Here is a 24,024-nt window from a genome sequence, read left to right as displayed (position 1 = left end):
GTATAAGTTTAAACCTTAGAGTCCATATATAAGCCTATAAGGTTTTGCATTTGAAAAGCAAAAGCTTCTGAATTCTAATTCATGAAGAAACACTACAACACCATTCTCTCCCTACTAGAAAAATGTAAAACCATGAGTGAATTGAAAGAGATACATGGGATGATGATCACTACCTCAGTTGATAAGAATGTAATCCCATTGAGTAGGCTTATTGATTTCTGTGCTAATTCTGAAGCTGGAGACATCAGCTATGCCAAGTCGGTTTTTCGCCGAATTCAGCAACCTAGTGTCTATATCTGGAACTCAATGATCAGAGGGTGCTCGAATAGCGAGAACCCAGTTGAGTCTTTGATAATGTATAGAGAAATGGTGCATAGGGGTTATGCTCCTGACCATTTTACATTTCCATTTGTGCTCAAAGGGTGTTCGATAATCGTTGATGTTGAAGTTGGGAAATGTGTTCATAACTGCATTGTGAAAACTGGGTTTGAGTTGAATGTGTATGCCTCTTCCGGTTTACTCAATATGTATGCTTGTTGTGCAGATATGGAATCTGCACAGAAGGTGTTTGATAAAATGCCTAAGTGGAATGTAGTTGCTTGGACTAGTCTGATTTCCGGGTTTGTTGGGAACAATCAAGCTAGTGAGGCTATAAAGGTGTTTAAGGACATGGAACTTTGTAATGTCGAGCCTAATGAGATTACGATGGTCAATGTCTTAGTTGCTTGTGCTCGAAGTAGGGATATCAATACTGGGAAGTGGGTTCACAGTCGTATTCGCCAACTTGGGTTTGATCCCTTTGGATCGAGTTTTGGTTTTAATGTGATTCTTGCGACTGCCATTGTAGATATGTATGCAAAATGTGGCAGCTTGAGAACAGCAAGGCATCTGTTTGACAAGATGCCTGACAGAAACTTGGTTGCCTGGAATTCCATGATCAGTGCCTACAATCAATATGGCCAGGGTGATAAAGCGATTGATCTCTTTTTTGATATGCGGATTGCTGGGTTTGTTCCGGACCAAGCTACCATTCTGGGTGTGATTGGTTCTTGTGCGCAGTTGGGGGCTTTGGCATTGGGACAAAGTCTTCATTCGTATGTAGCAAAAACTAGCATAGGCACAGATGCTTCTATTGGGACTGCTTTAGTGGACATGTATACGAAAAATGGAGATGCAGGCAGTGCGCAAAGAATTTTTGACAATATGCAGAAGAAAGATGTAATGGCGTGGACTAGTATGATTGTTGGTTTAGCTATGCATGGGCATGCCGTGGAAGCACTGCATACTTTTAGAAGAATGCAAGAGGATGCTAGTGTTATTCCAGACCAGATCACTTATATTGGGGTTTTATGCGCGTGTAGCCATGTTGGGCTTGTGGAGGAGGGTCAGAGACACTTTGGCTCAATGGTTGATGTTTATGGCATAAAACCAACTGCAGAGCATTACGGCTGCATGGTTGATCTTCTGAGTCGAGCAGGCCGGTTTGAAGAGGCGGTGAAACTACTGGAAGAAATGCCAATTCAACCCAATGTTGCTATATGGGGAGCTCTCTTAAATGGGTGTGAGATATATGAAAATGTAGATCTAGCTGACCAAGTTAGAAGATACATAACAGAGTTGGAGCCTCATATTAGTGGAGTTTTCGTCCTTCTTTCCAATATATATGCTAGGGCCGGAAGATGGCAAGAAGTAAAGCTGACTAGAGAATTGATGAAAGATAGGAGGATTGCCAAAAGTCTTGGATGTAGTTCAGTTGAAATGAAATTGTTAAGTTCATAATGCATCATCTTCGTCCAACAATCTTCAGATTGGTTTACCTCTGAGCAGTTCTAATCCAGGGTGTAAAGCTTGCAATCAATCTGAAGTTCAAGAATGTCATTCTGGACAGTGACTGCAAATAACTTGTTGATGCCCTCAACAACAATATCGAGGGAGGCAATTAGAAAATTTTACCCTCTCTTGTTTCATAGCCTGAACTGTGAGTTTGATCTAAGTGCAATGGAGATGGATATAGCTTGGATAGCTAAAGAAGCTAACTGTGCTGCAGCTGCCATAGCGAAGCTTGCAAGGAGGTTGGTGCTCAATGACCTGGGAAATGGCCCCCCAACCTCCATGGTTAATGTTTTAGTGAATGATGTGCTCCCATGCCCCCTGTTTATCATTATGCTGTGTATCAGCTTGGCAATAGCATTGATTTTAGTCGCAGTAGACGGTGCTAGGGTATTTGCATCTTTCTTATGATCAGGGGATTGCTTCCGATTATCACACTGGAAAAAATTGGTCCCACCAAAATGCCAACAAAAGGGTCTCAACATTAATGTTCATCATCAGCATGAGTTTTCACTACTAACTGTTCAATTCATATCGTTCATTTTCCTAGATTTCTTGTCTTTTGGGATGTGACATTCTACAGACTAGAAGTATACCGACACAATGTTGAGGTCTCCAGCTCCAGAATTTGCAAAAAACAGTAAAGCCTACATAACCATCTTATTATAATGATTTAATTGCATAAAATTTATTTTCTTTGAGACTGTTATGGTGGTGTTTCTTCCATGAATCATCTGCCCTGCAATACAAATAAAAGAGACTCCCTTATATAGGGTATAGCATAAATCATCCTACTATAAGATTCTGATTCTCATTCATTGTATATCCTATCTCTGTGTTCGTGTCGGAATTTGGACAGGGAGATATCTATGACTTTTCAAACCTTGTACACGTAAGCTGCGTTGAAAAGTCAAAGTGTCCACGAGGGATCCTGACTTTTCAACAACAACTAAATAAATCTCAGCCTCGACTTCCAACCCTCGTTACTCGAATGCCATGAGTCTTGGAACTGGAAGGTGACTCACTCTTATAGCTCGGTCATCACCCAAGCCTGCAATGTCATGGTCGACCAGCACTGCTCAGTTGGACTGTCAAAACCTCCCTCTACACGAGATTGCTCACAAATCACAAGGGCTTGATTTACTCAAATCAAGGAGCAAATCTCACCTAATTGGACAAGTGTCACAATCCCATAACCAGCATGGTCGTGAATGTGGGTTGAAGATGATGTGATTAGAAGAGACCACAAAATGGTGACATCTGTCACCCACTCTGCCACCCACTCGACCAAACCCATGCTGATGGCATGTCAGAAAAGGAGCTGACACCCTTATTTTCGGGGCCGAGCCCATACTCCCAATAGTGTACCTCAACCACCTCCAAGCCCTATAAAAAGGACTCTTTCTTCATTCGGGGTCTCTGGATCACTTTCCAAAAATACCAAAAACACTTCTCCTCCTTCTCACTTTCTAATTTGATCATCGGAGCCTGACAGGCCAGCACCACGTTGAATCGACCGCTCAACCCTATGGAGAGAAGATAAACCCCACATCCAAGATCCTACCCCACCCCGGATTTCAACGGAACCCTGTTGACTTGGTGCAAACGAAATTTTGCATCAACAAAATGGCGCCGTCTGTGGGAAGGCTGGACGCTTAGCACGTGTCTCCACCTTCTCACCCTCCACGGTTGAAATCCTTATTTTCCTTTTTCGTAGAGTCCATTTGCTTACTCACACTTGTTCTCTTTTTACCACGTCAAAGATGGTGACCTACGACTCGGAAACAGACCCAGAGTCTGATCACGACATTGAATACAAACACGAGCCGGAGTCGGACCAACAGACAGATTCCGAAGAGGAAGCCAGGGATGTTGGCCCAGAAACTCCCCACAAGAAGCTTGCACATCAAGCTCGAAAGTTCAAGAGAAAGATCCGTCGCACGAAGGCCATCAAAGACAAGCTCGGAGCCTTTGCCCGTGTCTTGAACGACGTTCAAGCACAGACAGCCCTGATCAACCAGAAGTGTGAAAGCCAGGCAGTCGCTAACAAGCGCTTGACGAGGCAGTTGGAGGAGGCTAACGAAGAACTTCTTGCGCAACAAGAAAGGACTCGACGTATCGAGAACAACTTCAACAGAAACAAGGATCATGAGAAATCCTCAGAATCTGAGGAAGGGCTGGATGGTGACGATGAGCGGACGAGTGAATCCGATGATAATGCAAACAGAGGCTAGGAAACGGCTGTTGGCGTATAGGGCTGCTCGTTCTCCATGGACAGCTGACCAGGAGATGACCGAGACTAGTGTTGACGCTCTAAGAGAACTGAGGTGGAACTATCAACTACCTGACTCTGTAGAGCTAAGATTGATTGAGGATGATGAGCTGCCTAGTAGTCCTCCAGATGGGTTTATTACTCTATACCCAGCCATGCTAGAATTAGGTATTAGGATACCATTCCAGCCCTCTGTGCATGGTTGGGTGAGTGAGCTTGGCATTGCTCCGGCTCAAATCAATCCTAACGGCTATAGAGTGATTATTGCTTTGATAGCTTTGTGGAATGATAAATTCAGTTGTGACCCACCAGTTGAAGTTCTTCGTTACCATTTGCGGCTTAAGAAGAACATATCAGCGACCAGGGATCCTATTGAGGGTTTTTATTGTATCGTCCCCCAACGTCCTGCCATTGTACTTGAGCTTCCATCCGTGGTTAGAACTTGGAGGAATAAGTGGTTTTATGTTAAGGGCTGGGCGTTCACTTCTAGTGGTGGAGTTCCAGCCCTCAACATTGTTACCCATTTTAAGGATGCAGGTTAGGTTAGTTATGGAGAATTTCTTATGTCTTTTATTTTTCGTACATATGTATCACGTCCTAAAACTTACAATTATTTGATCTTGCAGGGAAGTGGCGAAAATTGAATTCTCTCTCTAGGGTTATAAAGGAGAGATTCGAAACTTTGCTTGATCTTCCGAGGGAGGAGCGACTTTTCAAGACTATTGTCACAGAAGCGAACTTGGCGAGGCTTGGGATAGCAGCTCCAGCCAGAAGTAAGTCCCTGGTTTAATGACTCTTGGTCTCTGATTATACACCATATCTTAGTTGTTTTTTTTTTTGAATGCAGACATGACACTTGACAAGAATGATCCTGGACTTCGTGCAAGGATTCTCCAGCAACGTCAAGCCATAAAGGGGCCAATTGTGACCAGACCCTTGGTCCCTCCTAATGAAGACATGTCTTCACCTAAGCCCCCAAGTCCCAAGTCCCAAGCCCGACCACCCAGGCCTCCATCCCCCCTGGATTTAGGAGGGCAATGATCAGATCTCCCATTGATTCGTTTGAAAAAACCTCGGGAAAAAGAAGAATGGGTGAGGAGGTGCAGAGGAAGCAAGACCATCTGAAGAAGAAAATGAGGACGAGTGACGAGGTCGACAATCTTATGGAAGATGCCAAGAGGGAGACTCAGCAGTCCAAGGCTAGGCAGCGAGTTGACACTCCGGGTGCGCGCCACCGTCAAGTTGACTCAGCAGTCCCAAAATTTGCTAGTCTTAGTATCAACAAGCCCCATCATGTCCCCAACATAATTAGAAAGAAATTTTGGGACGTCAACTTGACGGTGGCGCGCACCCGAAGTGTCAACTCGCTGCCTAGCCTTGGACTGCTGAGTCTCCCTCTTGGCATCTTCCATAAGATTGTCGACCTCGTCACTCGTCCTCATTTTCTTCTTCAGATGGTCTTGCTTCCTCTGCACCTCCTCACCCATTCTTTTTTTTCCCGAGGTTTTTTCAAACGAATCAATGGGAGATCTGATCATTGCCCTCCTAAATCCAGGGGGATGGAGGCCTGGGTGGTCGGGCTCGAGACTTGGGACTTGGGGCTTAGGTGAAGACATGTCTTCATTAGGAGGGACCAAGGGTCTGGTCACAATTGGCCCCTTTATGGCTTGACGTTGCTGGAGAATCCTTGCACGAAGTCCAGGATCATTCTTGTCAAGTGTCATGTCTGCATTCAAAAAAAAAAACAACTAAGATATGGTGTATAATCAGAGACCAAGAGTCATTAAACCAGGGACTTACTTCTGGCTGGAGCTGCTATCCCAAGCCTCGCCAAGTTCGCTTCTGTGACAATAGTCTTGAAAAGTCGCTCCTCCCTCGGAAGATCAAGCAAAGTTTCGAATCTCTCCTTTATAACCCTAGAGAGAGAATTCAATTTTCACCACTTCCCTGCAAGATCAAATAATTGTAAGTTTTAGGACGTGATACATATGTACGAAAAATAAAAGACATAAGAAATTCTCCATAACTAACCTAACCTGCATCCTTAAAATGGGTAACAATGTTGAGGGCTGGAACTCCACCACTAGAAGTGAACGCCCAGCCCTTAACATAAAACCACTTATTCCTCCAAGTTCTAACCACGGATGGAAGCTCAAGTACAATGGCAGGACGTTGGGGGACGATACAATAAAAACCCTCAATAGGATCCCTGGTCGCTGATATGTTCTTCTTAAGCCGCAAATGGTAACGAAGAACTTCAACTGGTGGGTCACAACTGAATTTATCATTCCACAAAGCTATCAAAGCAATAATCACTCTATAGCCGTTAGGATTGATTTGAGCCGGAGCAATGCCAAGCTCACTCACCCAACCATGCACAGAGGGCTGGAATGGTATCCTAATACCTAATTCTAGCATGGCTGGGTATAGAGTAATAAACCCATCTGGAGGACTACTAGGCAGCTCATCATCCTCAATCAATCTTAGCTCTACAGAGTCAGGTAGTTGATAGTTCCACCTCAGTTCTCTTAGAGCGTCAACACTAGTCTCGGTCATCTCCTGGTCAGCTGTCCATGGAGAACGAGCAGCCCTATACGCCAACAGCCGTTTCCTAGCCTCTGTTTGCATTTTTCTACTCAACTTCGACCCGCCATAATAACTCTCCGCCTCGCTATTACTGCGCAATCGCCCAGATGAAGCGCCCCGGAGACTAGGCCCAGATGACATGCCAACCGAAGTCACTAGACGACGAGAATTCATTACTAAAGCTGTCGTCTCCACTTGTGGAATCCTCCATAAAAAAACGTAAGTCTTCGGGTTCCCTTTCCTTAAAAAAAAAAAAAGAAGGGGAAGCCATTAAGGAAGAGTATTCCTGAAACCTCCTCTATCCCGCCCTAAAACCCCAGACATGTATCACCAACATAAACCCGCAACCAACAGCTGAGTTAAAAAAAAAAAAAAAAAAAAAAACGTTCCTATCTCCAACTCACCAAAAGAAACCAACTGTCAGTTTCTCTCTAAGGGTTAAAGCTTCAAGCTTTCAAAACAAGTTTTACATGAATATGACTTTCACATATCCACAAATCCAAAGCAAAACAAGGAAATAAGAAAACGAAACAGAAACTAATACCTTAAAAAAGCTGGGGCACCGTAGAAATTCCGGCGAAAAGGAGGATGATATCGGCCTCTCTGGTATGATATCAGCACTTCCTATTCTTTCTCCTCCTAAAGATAACCACACCAGAGTCCTTCGTCCTTCTCAAAAAAGAAGAAGAAGAAAAGTGCTTTGATTCAAGAGAGAAGGCGAGAGGTGAGAAAGAGAGAATCAACAGATAAAGAAAGAACAAAAAACGTATACATGCAGGCCTATTTCATAATTAAGGCCTAGGCTAGTCAGAAGGTTGGAATCCTGGCCTTTAATTCCTATCATCACCCAGCATTAGATTGTGACAAGTGGCAATATCAACCTTCCCACTCAACCCACCATTTCGGCTGCCCAAACTGGTCTTATCAATCACATAAAAAGCATCTTTTCAAAATATACACAATCGAGCTTACACTTAAAATTTTGTTCTTTCAAGAAGCAACCTTCCAAACTCTGACCGTACGTCTCCAACCCCCACTTTCACACTTTCAAAACAACATATTTATATTTATGTTTGCATACTCCTGGCCCCACCCCAAGCCTATGGCACGTTATGATCATATGATGAAGCAAAGTAGCCATTATATGTCTGAGCATTGGGTATTCACATCTAATTTGACTATTTTGTAGATGTGAACGTGTGAACATGCCATATATGTATAGTTCACTATCTTTCCTAAAACAATCTCACTATTTAGACATACTTAGAAATTCGTAACTAAGTATGTATCATCTCAGATTGTTTCAAAACAAATAAATATATATATATATATATGTGTGTGTGTGTATGTATGTATATATCCTTAAAAAAAAATCCTCCTTTTGAAATTATGTCCGCTTAGCATATAAAGTATTATAATTTTAGAAAAATTTTCGCCCCGCAAAAATCAAGAGTTTGCAAAGCCACCCAAAAGAGCAAACCAAATCCCGTAAGGATTGATAAAGTTCCCCACCCAACATAAGACCCGGTTGGTTGAGGCACTGGGGGCTTGTTCGTGTCGGAATTTGGACAGGGAGATATCTATGACTTTTCAAACCTTGTACACGTAAGCTGCGTTGAAAAGTCAAAGTGTCCACGAGGGATCCTGACTTTTCAACAACAACTAAATAAATCTCAGCCTCGACTTCCAACCCTCGTTACTCGAATGCCATGAGTCTTGGAACTGGAAGGTGACTCACTCTTATAGCTCGGTCATCACCCAAGCCTGCAATGTCATGGTCGACCAGCACTGCTCAGTTGGACTGTCAAAACCTCCCTCTACACGAGATTGCTCACAAATCACAAGGGCTTGATTTACTCAAATCAAGGAGCAAATCTCACCTAATTGGACAAGTGTCACAATCCCAAAACCAGCATGGCCGTGAATGTGGGTTGAAGATGATGTGATTAGAAGAGACCACAAAATGGTGACATCTGTCACCCACTCTGCCACCCACTCGACCAAACCCATGCTGATGGCATGTCAGAAAAGGAGCTGACACCCTTATTTTCGGGGCCGAGCCCATACTCCCAATAGTGTACCTCAACCACCTCCAAGCCCTATAAAAAGAAGGACTCTTTCTTCATTCGGGGTCTCTGGATCACTTTCCAAAAATACCAAAAACACTTCTCCTCCTTCTCACTTTCTGATTTGATCATCGGAGCCTGACAGGCCAGCACTACGTTGAATCGACCGCTCAACCCTATGGAGAGAAGATAAACCCCACATCCAAGATCCTACCCCACCCCGGATTTCAACGGAACCCTGTTGACTTGGTGCAAACGAAATTTTGCATCAACACTCTGAGCATATATGGTACAGAAATAACAGTTTCAAGCTTAAGATCCGAATACAAAAACAAGCTGAAACTAAGAATTATCTGTTTTGGTTTATCTACACTAACCTAATTGCAATGTAGGACAACTAGTGCAGTCCCATGGGTTTCTACAGCAATGGATATGGAGTGGTCTATAATCCCCAAGTCTAGTCGGCTCCATACTTCTTTGCCTTTGCAGGAAGCTCTAGTAGTCAATGTTGTCCCAGGAAGTGCCCTGGCTAAGTCTGATTTTTGTGCGGTTATAGTAGTCTTCTTTGAGTTCAGATTAAATAAAGCAACATATATTTCTCCTGCAATAAGAATACGTCAAAATTGTTAATCAAGGAAAAGGAGAAAGAGGAAATGGTGAAAAACCGAAGATCAATATGGATAAGGATCATATCAAACGTTGTCTTCCAGTTGCAACCCAAGAGCGAAGTCCTTCAGATTTTATGTATGGAAACTGTAAATGCAACAAAATAAGATTTTAAATATGTTGCTATCATGATGGACAAAGTTCTATAAGTCACGGATTTTGTTTCCAACAGATATTTTTACACACCTCCTTATTATTTGAGCTAAAAGAATTGACCTCTAGCAAGGTAGGATTTGTTAGGATACTGTAAGTTGTATCATCAAGCTTTCTCAGATCTCCTCCAAACATGAGAGGAGACTTGGCCATGCACCACAAGGTCATCTGTGCAAATAAAACGAGTACTAGAGAGGTCAGATAGATTTGATCAACTAAGCTAACTGAAAATTAGGACCTAAATTGAGACTGGTGCTACATAAATACCATAGTTCTTTGCTCCTCTAATGTGAGGTTAGTTGTTCTGTGTGGACCTTCATTTGAACCTAATATTTTCACCATATCAAGAATTAAGTTTCATTCTCATCACATCCCTAAAATGTAGAACTTCAAACTACATAAAATGTCTAGGAATTTATGAAGTTGACAGGACATAAAACAAAAGGAATATGTACATGAATAGATATATTGGCATCAAATCAAGGGTATGAACACCTCCTTTAACTAACCCATATAAAATAAGAAAAGAGAATTCAATGAGCTCTATATGACCTGCATCACTAAGCCATCCCAGGGGAAGCATATCTAAGTCAGGCCACGAGCTGTTTGCTCCAATCATATTAGCAGCAGCAAAATCCCTGATTGGAATTGAGTAGAATATATAAGTAAATTTTATGTGGAAAGAATCAAATGTTTTAGTAAAAAGAAACTACAAGTTATTTCATCACCTGGCAACATCAAAACGGGCAACAACATCTTCCCAGTCATCCCAGTTATGCCCGTTTATACTGTACATGTTCACTACACCACTTACACTTTTGGCCATCATGGGTGTTGCTCCAATTCCAGGAGATACAGAATACAATATAGGTCTATCATTCCTCAAAAGCTGCAGGGCAAATATATATGCATTAGCTTATCAATTATATTTAAGAACAAGGATATCTTTTACTCAAATTACCAATGCATTAATCATGCAGCAAGCAGCGTACCCATGATGCATGATATATTTCATTCATATCCAAGTCATTACCAAACACGCAGTCCTGTTTCACTGATGCATTCATAAAACTATATCAAACAACGATAACAAAATAGTTAGTTTTACCAAGTTATGTTTAAGTAAAATCATGTAGTTGAGTCCACTTACAAAAATCAACTCCCCAATTGGCATACAGTTGATAGAGGTCTGCCAAGAAGAACCTTCCAGCTTGCAAGGTTGTATCCACACTCATGAAACCATTTTGCATCCGAGCACAAGTCCTCTCCTTGATCCCTATATCTTGTGCAGTCCAAATTTTTCCATTGAAATAATCATAAACATTCCCCTGGATAAAAGACACAAATGAGAATTCAAGCATGAGTATGACAGATCAATGCTTTTGCTAGCTAATACATGATATATTTGTGCTTAAAAGAATTGCATTACTATGATAATGTACGTAGTTACGTACCGAGAGAGGATCCAAGATATGGGTATTGGCTTTTACAGCTTGTGTGTTTATTCCTCTCATAACATTAATTCCAAACTTCAAACCCATTTTATGTACTCTGTCTGCCACTTCAGTAAACCCTTTCCCACCTCTGGAGCTAGGCCACCTATCTGGGTCAGGCATCGGTCTCCCCCATTCATCAATTACATCAACTCCGAGAGAGTCTACACTAGCACAGGTCACATTTCTCCTATACCACAGATGGTCCACAACTACATACTGCATTCAAGAAAGATGAAGTATGATTTATAGACAGTAAACATTCTGAGTTGTACTTATAAATCAATTAAAGCGAAATAAACAAAATATATAATCGTACTCTTGTAGTTCATTTTTTGTGGGCAACACAACGCACCTCATATCCATGAGGAAGTAACTTCTTGGAGATGATTTCAGCATTTTGCAAGAACTCTTCCTCTGTAATAGTCCAGCTGATTGCGTTATAGGAGTTCCAACCTCTGGGTGGGGTGCTAGCAAGTTCTTGTGACCATACCCTGAAATCAAATCATTTTTACAATGCCACTCACATAAGTACCTTGAGATGATCATCAAAGTAAATGTACTGATGAAAAACACATAAAAGGAGTACTACACCTCTACTGATTATTTGGACGTACATGCTCTATCGATTATTGGAAGAAGTCAAGAAACTAAAATTAATAGAAATGTCATGAAGGTTTCAAAACCAGAACGCATTATATCACAGCTATGTTACTCAAAAGCTTAAGCTTCATGAATGGATCAACAATGGATACCAAGCTTTCTATAGCACTCCCAATTACAAGAAAATTGAAGATAAAATTTTGTAAAATGGGTAGGTACTATACCTCTTCAAGCACTGCAACTACCCAAACTATGCAAATCGTGAGATGTCACATTCCAAAAGGCACCATCTCTTATACAAGGACGATATGCAACTAACAAGTTTGGAAGTAGAATATCATGGTGGTGACAGTGAAACAAATATTGGGTATTTTTGCCTTGTTGAGTTAAGGATCATTCTTATATTCAACACTCAATTACAAAGAAAAATGATAAATATGTTATGGAAAAGGTAGTAGAAAATGGAATTACCTCTGATTAAGAAGATCAACCCACCTTGATCCATCTTCATTGTGGCTAGAGTTTTGCCTTCACAAGATGGAAATCCATATATTAATGAATTGCACTTGTTAAATATCCTGGTCTAGTACTAGCAAAGTTAATCAGAGATGTATAAAAACCATAATTTAATCCTTTACTCGAAATTGGTTCTCTTCATGTGACTCGAAAGTTGAGGCCCCGAGCCGGTGAGGAAGAAACAGAGATAGCTGAATAGGAATCTGAAGATATTCATCACTGATCACTAAGACTACTAGAGCAAAGCTCCAAGTGAATGAAGTTTGGTGAAAGAATCAAAACAAAGGGTAAAGTAGATAAGGCTTAAAGAGTTAAAGCACTATCTCAACTCTAAAACCATTTGTTTGATTAGTATTTTGGTCTTCATATGGAATGCAGACTCTTCAAGATTTGCATTGATGTAATTCTAAGCAGATTAGAATTCCAGTCCTGGTTCATGTACCATAATTATATTTCTAAACTTCAGTGCATTCAAAATTGGTATTATTTAACAATGAGCGGTGAGTCTCAATTACACACAAACACAGAATCCCAATCAAACTTGTCTACAGCTGGTGTTGTAACGCTCTAGATGAGTAAGAGCATCATCAATTTTGTGAAATTTTGAGTTGGCAAAGGTGAGAAAAAAGCCTATGTTCTCAATAACAAAGATTCTCCTTTGAATTTGATGAGAAAGATTCTACGTACCTTCCTCTTGTTCCAGTTCTTAGTCTTCGTTTTCTCCATGTTATAGTCTCCATTGTTGGATTAAGCTACGCCTCAAACCCCCATACTTGCATTCCTCTCTTAAACCCCAAACCCACCAACACAACCCGAATCTATCTCTCTCTTCCTGACACCACTGAACCAAAGTAACCCAACTACTCAAAACCAAGCCACACAAAACCACATTGGTCTGGAGCCTGAACCCTCTTCCAAACAACAAGCCTAAATCACCAAAATCCCACATAAAAGATAAACCATTTTGGGTCTGTGTTTGATAGCAGAGTGAAAGTGAAGGTATAGAAATGGAGACTTTGGGTACAGAGATGGTGCTTTGTAGTGAAGAAAATGGATCAAGGAGACAGTTTGACCACATTGCAGTAGGCTATAGATTCCACCCCATCAAATAAAGCCAGAGTGAAAATGTTAGTGTTTGATGGTATGGAATCATAGCCTGCAGCACGGTGGTCAAATATCAGGTTTCCATCGTTCAGAGAGTCTGAGTTATTTGGTCTGTGAATTCACTGAATTGTGAATGATTGAAAGTTTTCAACCTCAACTTCTATCTGTACCAAAATTACTCATGACATGTGGCACCTATTTATTAGATTACTTTTTATGTGGCGTATGATTTGGAAAAGCTGAAAGGCTAGTTTTAACATTCATTCACACCGTACATAAACTCGATGGTATTTATCATTTTTCTTATCGATTCAGCTAAAGCATTTAGCTGTTAGTATTCCCAGGGATGATAAATCCATAAAAAGAGACCCTTTCAGACAAAATCAACAATGCAAATTTAAGGAGAAGTCTTTTATTATTTCATATTTGGTTGAGAGAACCTTCAACTTCAACAGAAAGATAAACTAACATACAACAACTTAACAAAGCCCTTAAGCACTAGTACTTTGGGCAATGCCAGGCATACCGTGAACAACATTAAACTACATCCTGTGTATCCTAACCCTAGCCTGTGGAGTCCACTTCAACCAAATTAGACCTCTCCGAGCTGAAAACTCTTGGATTATATCTTCTTCTTCACAATGCCCTCGAGAATCCCATCAGTCTCAAAAGAGCCAGTGAACTGCTGGAAATCAACTGGGCCAGGAAGGTGGAAGGAGATAGAGAAGTGACCTGCTGGGGCAAGATTCTGTGAGAGCATCTGAAAGACCATGGAGTTCTTGCACACTGTTTTCTCGCCTGTTGTAGTTGTTCCTTTAATTTTCACTTCTCCATCAGCCTCAATGGAACAACTAAAATCTGCATTCCAAAGTATCAATGAGGACATCGTCAATAATATCCAAGAAATGTTGATGAAGATGATACATAATTTTCACAACAAGCTGTCTCCAATTATGGAAAGCCAAAACAGAACTTTGTCTAACATGCCGATTTACATCATAACCAAAGCCAGCATTATTCTTTGGAATAAAGAATGCCAAATTAGGGAACATGGCTCCCTTCATATAATCAAGAAATGATCTTTTTTCTTTATCTTAAACATAAAAATGTCTTAGCAATAACAGCAATAATCATCAAGTAATTAAACTAGATGGTGCACGGTTACTCACTCTCATCTCTAGATACACCAGGCAGGGAGACACGAAATAAGTACGAGTCATCAGCTTCACCAATGTCAACCTTTCCTATTATGGGTCCCACCTGTCCCGTTGCAGCAACTCCAGTCAATACAACCCCTTTGGTGGTTTCCAAAATCTTATCCCGCTCTTCTCTTGTTGCGAGTGAAGGTAAAAGCACCATAGCCGGCTTCACTTTTTCTTGTTCACTGGACTTTCTGGTTGCTGATGGCTCTGTGGTTGGGGGAATATATGGCATGCTATTTAACGGTGCCACATTCAATATGGGTTTAGCAGGATCTATCTGATCTGGGTCATTACTTTGACTTGCCCTTCCAAACCTGCAAGAAGACCTCAACTTTATCACAACATGCAAATAGCTCAAGTAAAATAAAGTCTATACGGCATTGAAAAGAAAACTTTTGTTCTGCATAACACTTTTAAGAGAAGAGGATGATAAATTACTCACATACTGACACATACAACACAATCAACCTTAGTAAATTGTCGAAATGTATCAGCATTCATTTAACCTCAAGTGCAAATAAAACTTTGGCGAAAAAGTAAGAAGTTTAAAGAAGAAATTATCATTACAGTCCTGAACCCTAGAAACTCATACGTCTCTTTTTATCAGGAACATATCAATAGATAAGAATACATACAAAATCAAAAAGCAGTCTACATAAGATAAAGAAATCACTCAACCTACACAAGAAACTGAAACACGGAGAAATCAAGAGAAGCCAACAAGGAACTACAACATCAAGCAACTGAAAATAGAACGCTAATCTAGAAAGAAGAAATTTATGTTTACTTGGAATGCCATTACCTAAACAAGCTTTGCCATCCTCAATGTTGGTTTGGTACTGAAAGGAGGGTTATATTTAAAGGCATGTTCGAAAGGTAAATATTGTGGGCCTGATTTACATATGGCACACCTTGTTTTTATTGAGTGTGACAGATTCACTTTATTCAACCGACCTAAATGCAAACCGCGCACCTGGTTTTCTTAAAGAAAGCCACAGTCGTTACTCTTTTGGCAGGTATTATGCTTCTTTGACCTGATTTACTTAATGCACATCTTGTTTTCTGTTGGCGGCATTATATTTCTTCAACGAGGTTTACATACTGCGCACATTGTTTTCATTGAGAGTGTAACGAATGTTACTTCTCTTGGCAGTATTATATCTCTTCTACCACATTTATATACTGCACACATGGTTTCACATACAGTTCAAAGGTAATTCACCGTGCAGAGTTATATTTCTTCCATTCTTATATTCAAAACAATCTGGACTCGGCTTATATATGGAAGAAGATATTCTTTATAGGTAATCGTGTTTCTACCTTCATATATAGAGCATTAAAACTATGGGGTAGGTAATCTGCTATAGGTGGGATTCAAAAGATTGAAACTATGGAGATCAAAAACATACTGCACACCACATTCCTATTAGGAAGTACTGGAACTACATTATGATACATACCTTTTTTCCATATATGAGCCAAATTTAAGAAAAAACTGTACATTTATACTAAGTATTGCACCATCTTTCATTCTTGAAATCTAAGCTACCTGTCCTTCCTTGCTTATCAGATTAACAAAACGAATACTGTCCAAATGTTATAAGATCTCATAGAAAAGCGGATGGAAGAAAATTATATAATAAATAGGCCCATGATCAAGAACTAATCAAACTTCTGTCATCCAATTTCAGCAAAACGGTTTCATTAACCCAAAAACAGGAACTTTTATTTAAATAGCGCGGGAAATGGATATCGCGTGTCACTATCAAACAAAGATCCGAGTTTCAAATTGCATGACAAGTTGGAACCTTTGTCCATTTTCAAAAACACTGCTTCTCAAGACCGACAACCAACATCTCATAAAATCACCCGATCACCCATTAAATCACATTTGTCCAATCACGAGCCCTAACATTCCTCGGAAACATATTACTAGCACATATAAGCATAATTTCAAAACAAACAGTTTCCGAACTCTATCAGCCTAACAAAACCATGCTTGCTTACCATCAACACAACCCACATAATTCCCAAACCCAATAACACTTCAACCAAACAGATGTTTATCTTTTCTTAAACCTTTCAGCCATAATTCCACTAATATAGATTTTCATGAAAAAAAATTCTCTGCAGATAAACACAGGACCGGTTTCGTCCACCGCCATCAATTCCATGATCACAGAATCCCAATCACAAAGAGTACAGGAAATTCACACACATATACATAAACACAGCATCAATATGCAAACATAACAATCTATCTACAGCATCATAATACAAGAAAAAGATAACAAATTTATACAAAACAGACATCTGCATAGTGATTAAGCTACATGAAATTGCCAATATGGCTCTCAAAATTAGTCTACGAGTAAATTGAAAGCAGTTATGTAAAAGATTGCAACTTTATATAGTGTGCATTTTTGTATGCAAAGTGGTTAGAGTAAATGTGTGTGGATTTACCTGGGCGGGCCGGAAAAAGCCATCGGAGAGTGGTCGGAGATAGTCTGAAACGGCGTCGCCGCGAGGAGTTGCTCGGGCTTTGTGCGCTTGCTCTGGGTTGGTGTTGTAGTCACTGACACAGGAGCTGTGAATATAGTGGCGGAGGGAAAATGTTGAGGTGTGACTGAGGTGTACCTTAACTATCATGCGCTTGAGCCTCAGTTGGGCTAGGCCTGTCTTAAATATACTTGGACTTGTTCATTCTCGATTTGAGTTTAATCTTCGGTTAACTGTTAATTCTGTTGTTGTAAATGCTTTCAAAGTTCAATACATATAAAATATAAACAGGTAAAAAAAGTTAAAAAAAACACGAGTGAGAGAGCATTTCATTTCGATTATGATATCCCGAGTTCCACGCAGATACACGAGAGTCTTCTCCTTAATAAATTTTTAATTTTCAACTCCTGATACATATAGACCTTATTTTGACCTGTAATTTAATGTTTAGATTGATTTCTATTTTAGATCGGATAGTTATCTATTTTTGGATTTCTTTTTTTTTTTTTGTTGAATAAAGGGTTAGTGCGACTGCCCTCAACCTTGATTAATGAAACCGTCGAATACAAGGGGGGACATTGAGCCTAAACCCCTAATTATAACAACAACAACAACAACAACTAATATTATTCATGTCCTTTGTCAAAAAAAGGGATGTTATGCTAGCTTGACATTGGCTCCGGCAACAACAACAACAACAACAACTACTCTCGAGAACAAGCAAGAGTTCATCAACAATTGTCATGACAGTGTATCGGCGGGCAAGGATGGGACATGGTCTCATGGCTGCTCCCAAGGATTACTCCTCTACATTGTAGACTGCTATATATGTACTGAATATCTTTTGGTTAATCTGGAAGCAAAGAGTTCTAGTGCTAAAATGCCATAGTTGACTTGTAGACAGAGCAAGTATTGCAGATTACTTCTCTCTTTTATATTGTCACTCACCATTTAGTTCACTATGCATATATGTGTGCTGGAAAAGGTCTGAATATAAAGAGATTGTGCTCATTCTCCATTAATTTTAGCTTCATTTGCAGCAAAGTCGAATTAGTTCAGAGTTCAAATTAATTTCTTAGGCAACCGGTGATTATAATGATATAAGGGGAAAAATTGACAAGAGGAACTTTCTGAAACCAAAGATGCCTTATTGAACCTTTTGCGCGCACTAACATACATTCGTTTTCAGATTACAAAGAACTCCAAAACATTAGATGTATGTTGATACTGCAACTTTATTTTCAGATCCATCACGTATTCGCGTTCTGTGTTTGGATCCAATGCCCGGCTTTGGTTAAATCTGATCCCTAATTCCATGCTTGCTCGCAGAACCCAGCTATGGTTTCTATGGTCGCTACAACAAATATAAGAAAGATCATTAGGTACATATATTAATATAGCACTCAAATTGGAAGCCAAAATATTGTTGTCATTAATTAATCTACTATACTGAATCAACGACTGAACTTCTCGGATATTGAAAACGTAAAATTTGGAGAGATAACATTTCAAAGATAGAAAAGTCACTCTTATAAAAGCCAACAAAGTAATTAAACTCCACAATCAAATAATTCTAAGAAGAAATTTCTTTTATTTTTCTTAATCATATATACCTTGGTGTATGCAGGAGGGGAATTTTCCTGGTAAGTTTCACTAATCTAATGTATTTTTTTCAAACAGTACATATATCAGAAGATATACATCATCATCCTCATCGTCATCTTCATCACCTCCTGAAGCCAAGACCAAGAAAAATCAATGCACAAAAAGTAATAATTGGCCTTAGATATTTCTGATTTCTAGCTGTATGTGACAGGTAAGGATAACAATGGCTGTATTTATAGGCATATTTTAAGACAGTATGTTATGTCCACCATACATGTGGAAAGCATAGTGTCCTGAAATAAGCCTATAAGTACAGTCATTGTGTCATCCTTGCCTGTCACATACAGTTACTTATCAGAATTATCCAAGGCCAATTACCAGTTTGTGTGTTGATTTTTCTAGGTCATGGCTTCAGGAGGTGATGAAGATGACGAGGATGATGATGGATATCTCCTGATATAGGTGTTTGAAAGAACACATCGGATTGGTGTAATTACAGAATCACCTCGCGTCAAAACGCCTCCGCTATTCTTGAGGGAAGCAACTTCGTCCTCCTGCTTCTCTCGCCTGAAGAAATGACACTATAGGCGCCCTATAGCAGTCAGAGAATCCGCCGGGTTCGCCGCAGCCCTGCTTCACCAAAACTTGGGTTTCGAATTCTGATATCAAACATGGGGAATTTGATTTACTGTTAGAATCTGACAGAACTTTAGGATTCCTAATAAGTTGTTTCAAATCTATAATGTGTGTGAAAGTTAACATGCAACTGTGAAAACTGCTTTAGGTTTATTTATGAAGAGTAAAATTCACACTCCTCATTTTACAATTCACACTCCATGTTTATTTTTTCTGGTGATTTAAATATTTGTTTATAATAACTTAGTTTTGTCTTTTTATAGGAAATCAAAAAGAAAAACTGTAATTACTTTTGTGTGAGTTTCACTCTCCTTATTTATAAAGTGTTTTTTTAAGAGTAAATATCTCATTGCATTTGTAACCAAATATCTCAATGAGGGAGATTATATAATTTCCTTGTAAATAGTAATTGATTAATGAATTTTTTCGTAAAAATTAATTTTTTATTTTTACATCTAGGGCATGGACAAATACAGGGCCGGCCCCGGGAACTACTCATATATAAATAGAGTATTATTACGCTTATTTCTAAGAACTGGGATACTTGGTTCAAAAAAAGAACTGCTAAGCAAGGTGTTGAAAGATGCCCGGAGAAACTAGGTCTATGGTAAGCGGTGCAAAAAGAGGTAACCTACCCGCTAGGCGAGAGGGTGTTATTGCTGATAAGGTTGGAAAAGTTAATCCGAGTCCGCCGCTGTCGCAATGGGAATTGCGAAACAATTAGTAAAACATTAATGGGTAGAAGAGGAATGTTGTTGAATCTCTACCGTGCCAAGATGTTAACCTACCCCCTGACTATACAGAGATCATAGGTATAAATCTTTCAAGCATAGGTGTCCCGAGAGATGAGCAGCCTAGTATTCTTGAAAATATATTCCAGGTGGTGAGACGCCGTCGTGTGTTATTTGTTTGGAAGATTTTTCAGAAGAAGAATGCATTACTAGTATGCCCTGCGCACACCGTTATCATCAACAATGCATTGACTCCTGGCTGACAATCAATCCCGTGTCCCTTGTGCCGACACCCAATGCCATCAAAACCCTAACCCTAGCCCCAGTTATTCTGCTGCTCGATCATCCATCAAGAGGTGCTTTCTAGTACGTGAACCTGGCATCATCCAAGTTTTCTTTTATTTTGTGGGATATATCAGATCTGTAGTTTGAGATCATATTAAGTTAATTGCTCGATCAATCGATTGATACCCTAACAAAAACTGTGATTGGATTTGTTTATATATTTGCTGCTTTTGAATCCCCCCCCCCCCCCCCAATTAAAATGTTGTGATCATTAGTTTGATACATGTATCAAAAATATTAATTTGGTTGTATAAACACTGAAACTTAATCCTTGCATCAACTGCCCTTGATATAAAGTGATCGATCATATAGTATTGATATCACATGGTACTGCCGAGGGTGGACTGACTGTTAGTGAAGGTGGTAACTGAGGTCTAAAGGTATAGATCCGCTAAAGCTTGTGTTTCATTTACATGAGGCGCTAAAGTTTATAAACTTACCAGGAAAATTCCGACTGTACAAATCGTAGTTCAGTTCTGCAAGCATGAATGGAAGGGATTAGAATGAACCAAAGCCAGGCATTGGATCCAAAGAGAGAACGCTATGGATATGAAATTAATAAAGTCGTAGTATCAACATACATTGTGTTTTTAGAGTTCCTTGTAATCTGAAAATGCTTGTATGTTACTGCAAATGGTTCAATAAGGCATCTTTGGTTGCAGAAAAGTTACCCTTGTCAATTTTTTCCCTCATCTTTTTATTATAATCAAAGGTTGCATCAGAAATTAATTCAAACTCTGAACTGATTCAACTTTGCTGCAAAATGAACCAAAAATTTATGGAGTACGTGTGAGCACAATCTCTCTATATTCAGACTTTTTCCAGCACAGATCGATATATGAATAGTGTGAACTAAATGGTGAGTGACTACAAAAAAGAGAGAAGTAATGTGTATCATATGAGCATACAAAGAAAAAACTGTACATTTATACAAAGTATCAATTGGAATAATTGCACCATCTTTCATTCTTGAGGTTTATAGGGATATGAAACCCACAACTTTTCCTGTCCTTCACTTGCTTATTAGACTAACAACACCAATACCGTCCAACTGCTATAAGATTTCATAGAAAAGCAGATGAAAGAAAATTATATAGAATTAATAAATAGGCCCATGATAAAAAACTAATCAAACTTCTATAATCACATTTCAGCAAAACAGTTTCATTTATTCAAAAATGGGAGATTTGTTTTAAATAGCGCGGGAAATGGATATCGTGTGTCACTATCATATAAATAACCGAGATTCAGATTGCATGACAAGTAATTGGAACCTTTGTTCATTTTCAAAAACAGTGCTTCTCAAGAACAGCAACCAACATCTCATAAAATTCACACTGAATTCCAAAACCCGATCACCCATTAAAATCACAAAATGTGAAATCATGAGCCCTACCATTCCTAGAACCTTATAGGCATTATTTTCAAACAAAATTGGTACATTTAAAAAATAATAATAATAAATTGCTCTGCACATTAACACAGGACCGGTTTCGTCCACAGCCATCAATTCCATGGTCACAGAATCCCAATCACAAATAGTACAAGAAATTCACACACACACACACATATATAAATACAGCATCAATATACAAACATAACAATCTATTTACAGCGTCATAAATATATATATATATATATATATATATATATATATAAACACAGCATCAATATGCAAACATAACAATCTATTTACAGCATCATAATCCACAAATAAAAAAACAGATAACAAATCTAGACAAAACAGACATGTACATAGTGATTAAGCTACATGAAATTGCCGATCGATATGGCTCCCAAAATCAGTTTACGAGAAATTGAAAGCAGTTATGTAAAAGATTTCAACTGTACGTGGTGTGCATTTTTGTATGCAAAATGGTTACGAGTAAATGTGTGCGGATTTACCTAGGGGCGCTGGATAAAGCCATCGGAGAGTTGTCGGAGATGGTCTGAAACGGCGTCATGCTGCGAGGATTTCTCTGAGTAAGTGCATTTGCTTTGGGTTGGTGTTAGTCACTGTCAGAGGAGCCGTGAATATATAGGCAGAGAGAATATGTGGAGGTGTGACTGAGGTACAGCTTAACTATCATGAGATGGTCGGATTTTTTTGTACCACATTGTTCAAAGTAGATGTTAAACTCATTTTCAGCCGTTTGATTTGAGTTTAGTCTTCGGTTGATTCTTAATCCTATTGTTGTAGATGCGTTCAATGCGTATGTTGTACACTCAATAAGGTAGAAAAACTTGAGATTTTCTATGATAAGGAAGAATTTTTTTTATTATAATATTTCAATTAAGTTTCACACCACCATTGGTACATGAAATAATAAAGTTTTTAATTTTAAACTTTTGTTACATATAGAGCTTATTGTAGATTGTTTTCTATTTTAGATTGGATTATTATCTATTTAATGTTTGGGTTGTTTTTTATTTTAGATTGGATTATTATCTATTTTTGGATTAGATAGAAATGTCATGTTCTTTGTCAGAAACAGGGATTTGATGCTTAACCTTTGACACCGTCAACAACAACATCAACTAGGGTCTCAAGAACAAGCAAGACGTACTTCATCATCAATCGTCGTGACAATGTACTGGCGGGAAAGGATGGGACAAGATCTCATGGTTTCTCCCAAGGAGTAGTCCTCTACATTCTAGACTCTAATTATTCATTTCATCTGGATGCATTGAGTTCCAGTACTAAAATGTCATAGATGACTTGTAGACAGAACAAGAATTGCAGACTACTCCTCTCTTTGATGTTGTCACTCACCATTTAGTTCACTATGCATATATCTGTGCTGGAAAAGATCTGAATATAGAGAAATTGTGCTCATTCTCCATTAATTTTAGCTTCATTTGCAGCAAAGTCGAATTAGTTCAGAGTTCGAATTAATTTCTGATGCAATCTTTGATTATAATGAAAAATTAAGGGGAAAAAATTGAAAAGGGGAACTTTTCTGAAACCAAAGATGCCTTATTGAACTTTTTGCAATAACATACAATCTGAAAATGATTACAAGGAACTCCAAAGACATATATGCATGTTGATGCTACAGCTTTATTTTCAGATCCAGCGCGTTCTATCTTTGGATCCAATGCCTGGCTTTGGTTAAATCTGATCCCTTCCGTGCATTGTTGCAGAACCCAACTACGGTTTCTACAGTCGCTACAACGAATATAAGAAAAATCATTAATTAGGTACATATTAATATAGCACACTCAAACTGAAAGCCAAATTGTTGTCATGATTCATGAATCTACTATGTAAACACTGGATCAATGACTGAACTTCTCTGATATAGAAAACGTTCAATTTTGGGAGATCACATTACAAGCAAAAAAAAATTCGCTCCCATCAAAGAAAACAAAGTAATTTAACACTAAAGTCCACAATAAAACAATTTTAAGAAGATTTTTTTTTTAATTAATCATATATACCTTAGTGTATGCAGGAGGGGAATTTTCCTGGTAAGTTTTCACTAATCCGATGTGTTTCTTCAAACACCTATATTAGGAGATATCCATCATCATCCTCGTCATCATCTTCATCACCTCTTGAAGCCATGACCTAGAAAAACCAATGCAGAAAAAGTAGTAATTGCATTTGGCCTTGGATAGTGCTGATTTCAAGCTGTATGTGACAGGCAAGGATGAAACAATGGCTTTATTTATAGGCATATTTCAGGACACTCGGCTATGTCCACCACACACGCG

The 24,024-nt window shown here is 39.1% G+C and overlaps 3 protein-coding genes across 5 annotated transcripts; 1 reads left to right on the top strand and 2 right to left on the bottom strand.

The window, feature by feature from the left end:
* The first annotated feature begins 58 nt into the window (after window positions 1-58).
* Window positions 59-2,560, top strand: LOC112193627 (putative pentatricopeptide repeat-containing protein At3g05240). The gene has a single exon (XM_024333835.2). The coding sequence runs from the start codon at window positions 82-84 to the stop codon at window positions 1,777-1,779; it is 1,698 nt and encodes a 565-aa protein (XP_024189603.1). The 5' UTR covers window positions 59-81; the 3' UTR covers window positions 1,780-2,560.
* Window positions 2,561-8,837: 6,277 nt separating this feature from the next.
* Window positions 8,838-13,399, bottom strand: LOC112195140 (alpha-galactosidase). 3 transcript variants are annotated; one of them, XM_040516901.1, is made up of 13 exons: window positions 12,881-13,399; window positions 12,308-12,390; window positions 12,141-12,197; window positions 11,422-11,560; window positions 11,028-11,285; window positions 10,724-10,901; window positions 10,566-10,627; window positions 10,302-10,462; window positions 10,126-10,211; window positions 9,841-9,899; window positions 9,607-9,741; window positions 9,453-9,507; window positions 8,838-9,355 (listed from the first exon to the last, which is right to left on the bottom strand). In XM_040516901.1, the coding sequence occupies exons 1-13, from the start codon at window positions 12,923-12,925 to the stop codon at window positions 9,132-9,134; spliced, it is 1,542 nt and encodes a 513-aa protein (XP_040372835.1). In that variant the 5' UTR covers window positions 12,926-13,399; the 3' UTR covers window positions 8,838-9,131. The 3 variants fall into 3 exon arrangements, with proteins under 3 accessions (XP_040372835.1, XP_024191262.1, XP_040372836.1); XM_024335494.2 differs by lacking the exon at window positions 12,308-12,390 and having other exon boundaries at window positions 12,873-13,399; XM_040516902.1 differs by lacking the exon at window positions 12,308-12,390 and having other exon boundaries at window positions 12,141-12,200; window positions 12,882-13,399.
* A 280-nt stretch (window positions 13,400-13,679) lies between these two features.
* On the bottom strand, window positions 13,680-17,128 carry LOC112193092 (alpha-crystallin domain-containing protein 22.3). The gene is made up of 3 exons (XM_024333121.2): window positions 16,955-17,128; window positions 14,459-14,805; window positions 13,680-14,147 (listed from the first exon to the last, which is right to left on the bottom strand). Exons 1-3 carry the CDS (start codon window positions 16,975-16,977, stop codon window positions 13,912-13,914), a joined length of 606 nt encoding a protein of 201 aa, XP_024188889.1. The 5' UTR covers window positions 16,978-17,128; the 3' UTR covers window positions 13,680-13,911.
* Window positions 17,129-24,024: the final 6,896 nt, after the last annotated feature.

Source organism: Rosa chinensis, chromosome 3, assembly GCF_002994745.2.
Source record: "Rosa chinensis cultivar Old Blush chromosome 3, RchiOBHm-V2, whole genome shotgun sequence".
In the NCBI taxonomy this organism is placed as follows: Eukaryota; Viridiplantae; Streptophyta; class Magnoliopsida; order Rosales; family Rosaceae; genus Rosa; species Rosa chinensis.
Note: the sequence above shows the minus strand (reverse complement) of the source record. Positions and strands in the feature narration are given on the sequence as shown.

Coding starts and splice junctions, on each gene's coding strand:
- LOC112193092 (XM_024333121.2), bottom strand. CDS start 16,977: ATGGCTTTTTCCGGCCCGCCCAG. Junction 14,806..16,954: donor GCTTTTTCCGGCCCGCCCAG/GTAAATCCACAC, acceptor GTCTTCTTGCAG/GTTTGGAAGGGCAAGTCAAA. Junction 14,148..14,458: donor TGGTGTATCTAGAGATGAGA/GTGAGTAACCGT, acceptor TTTGGAATGCAG/ATTTTAGTTGTTCCATTGAG.
- LOC112193627 (XM_024333835.2), top strand. CDS start 82: ATGAAGAAACACTACAACACCATTCTCTCCCTACTAGAAAAATGTAAA.
- LOC112195140 (XM_040516901.1), bottom strand. CDS start 12,925: ATGGAGACTATAACATGGAGAAAACGAAGACTAAGAACTGGAACA. Junction 9,900..10,125: donor GGGATGGCTTAGTGATGCAG/GTCATATAGAGC, acceptor TGAAAATATTAG/GTTCAAATGAAGGTCCACAC. Junction 9,356..9,452: donor GGTTGCAACTGGAAGACAAC/GTTTGATATGAT, acceptor TTCTTATTGCAG/GAGAAATATATGTTGCTTTA.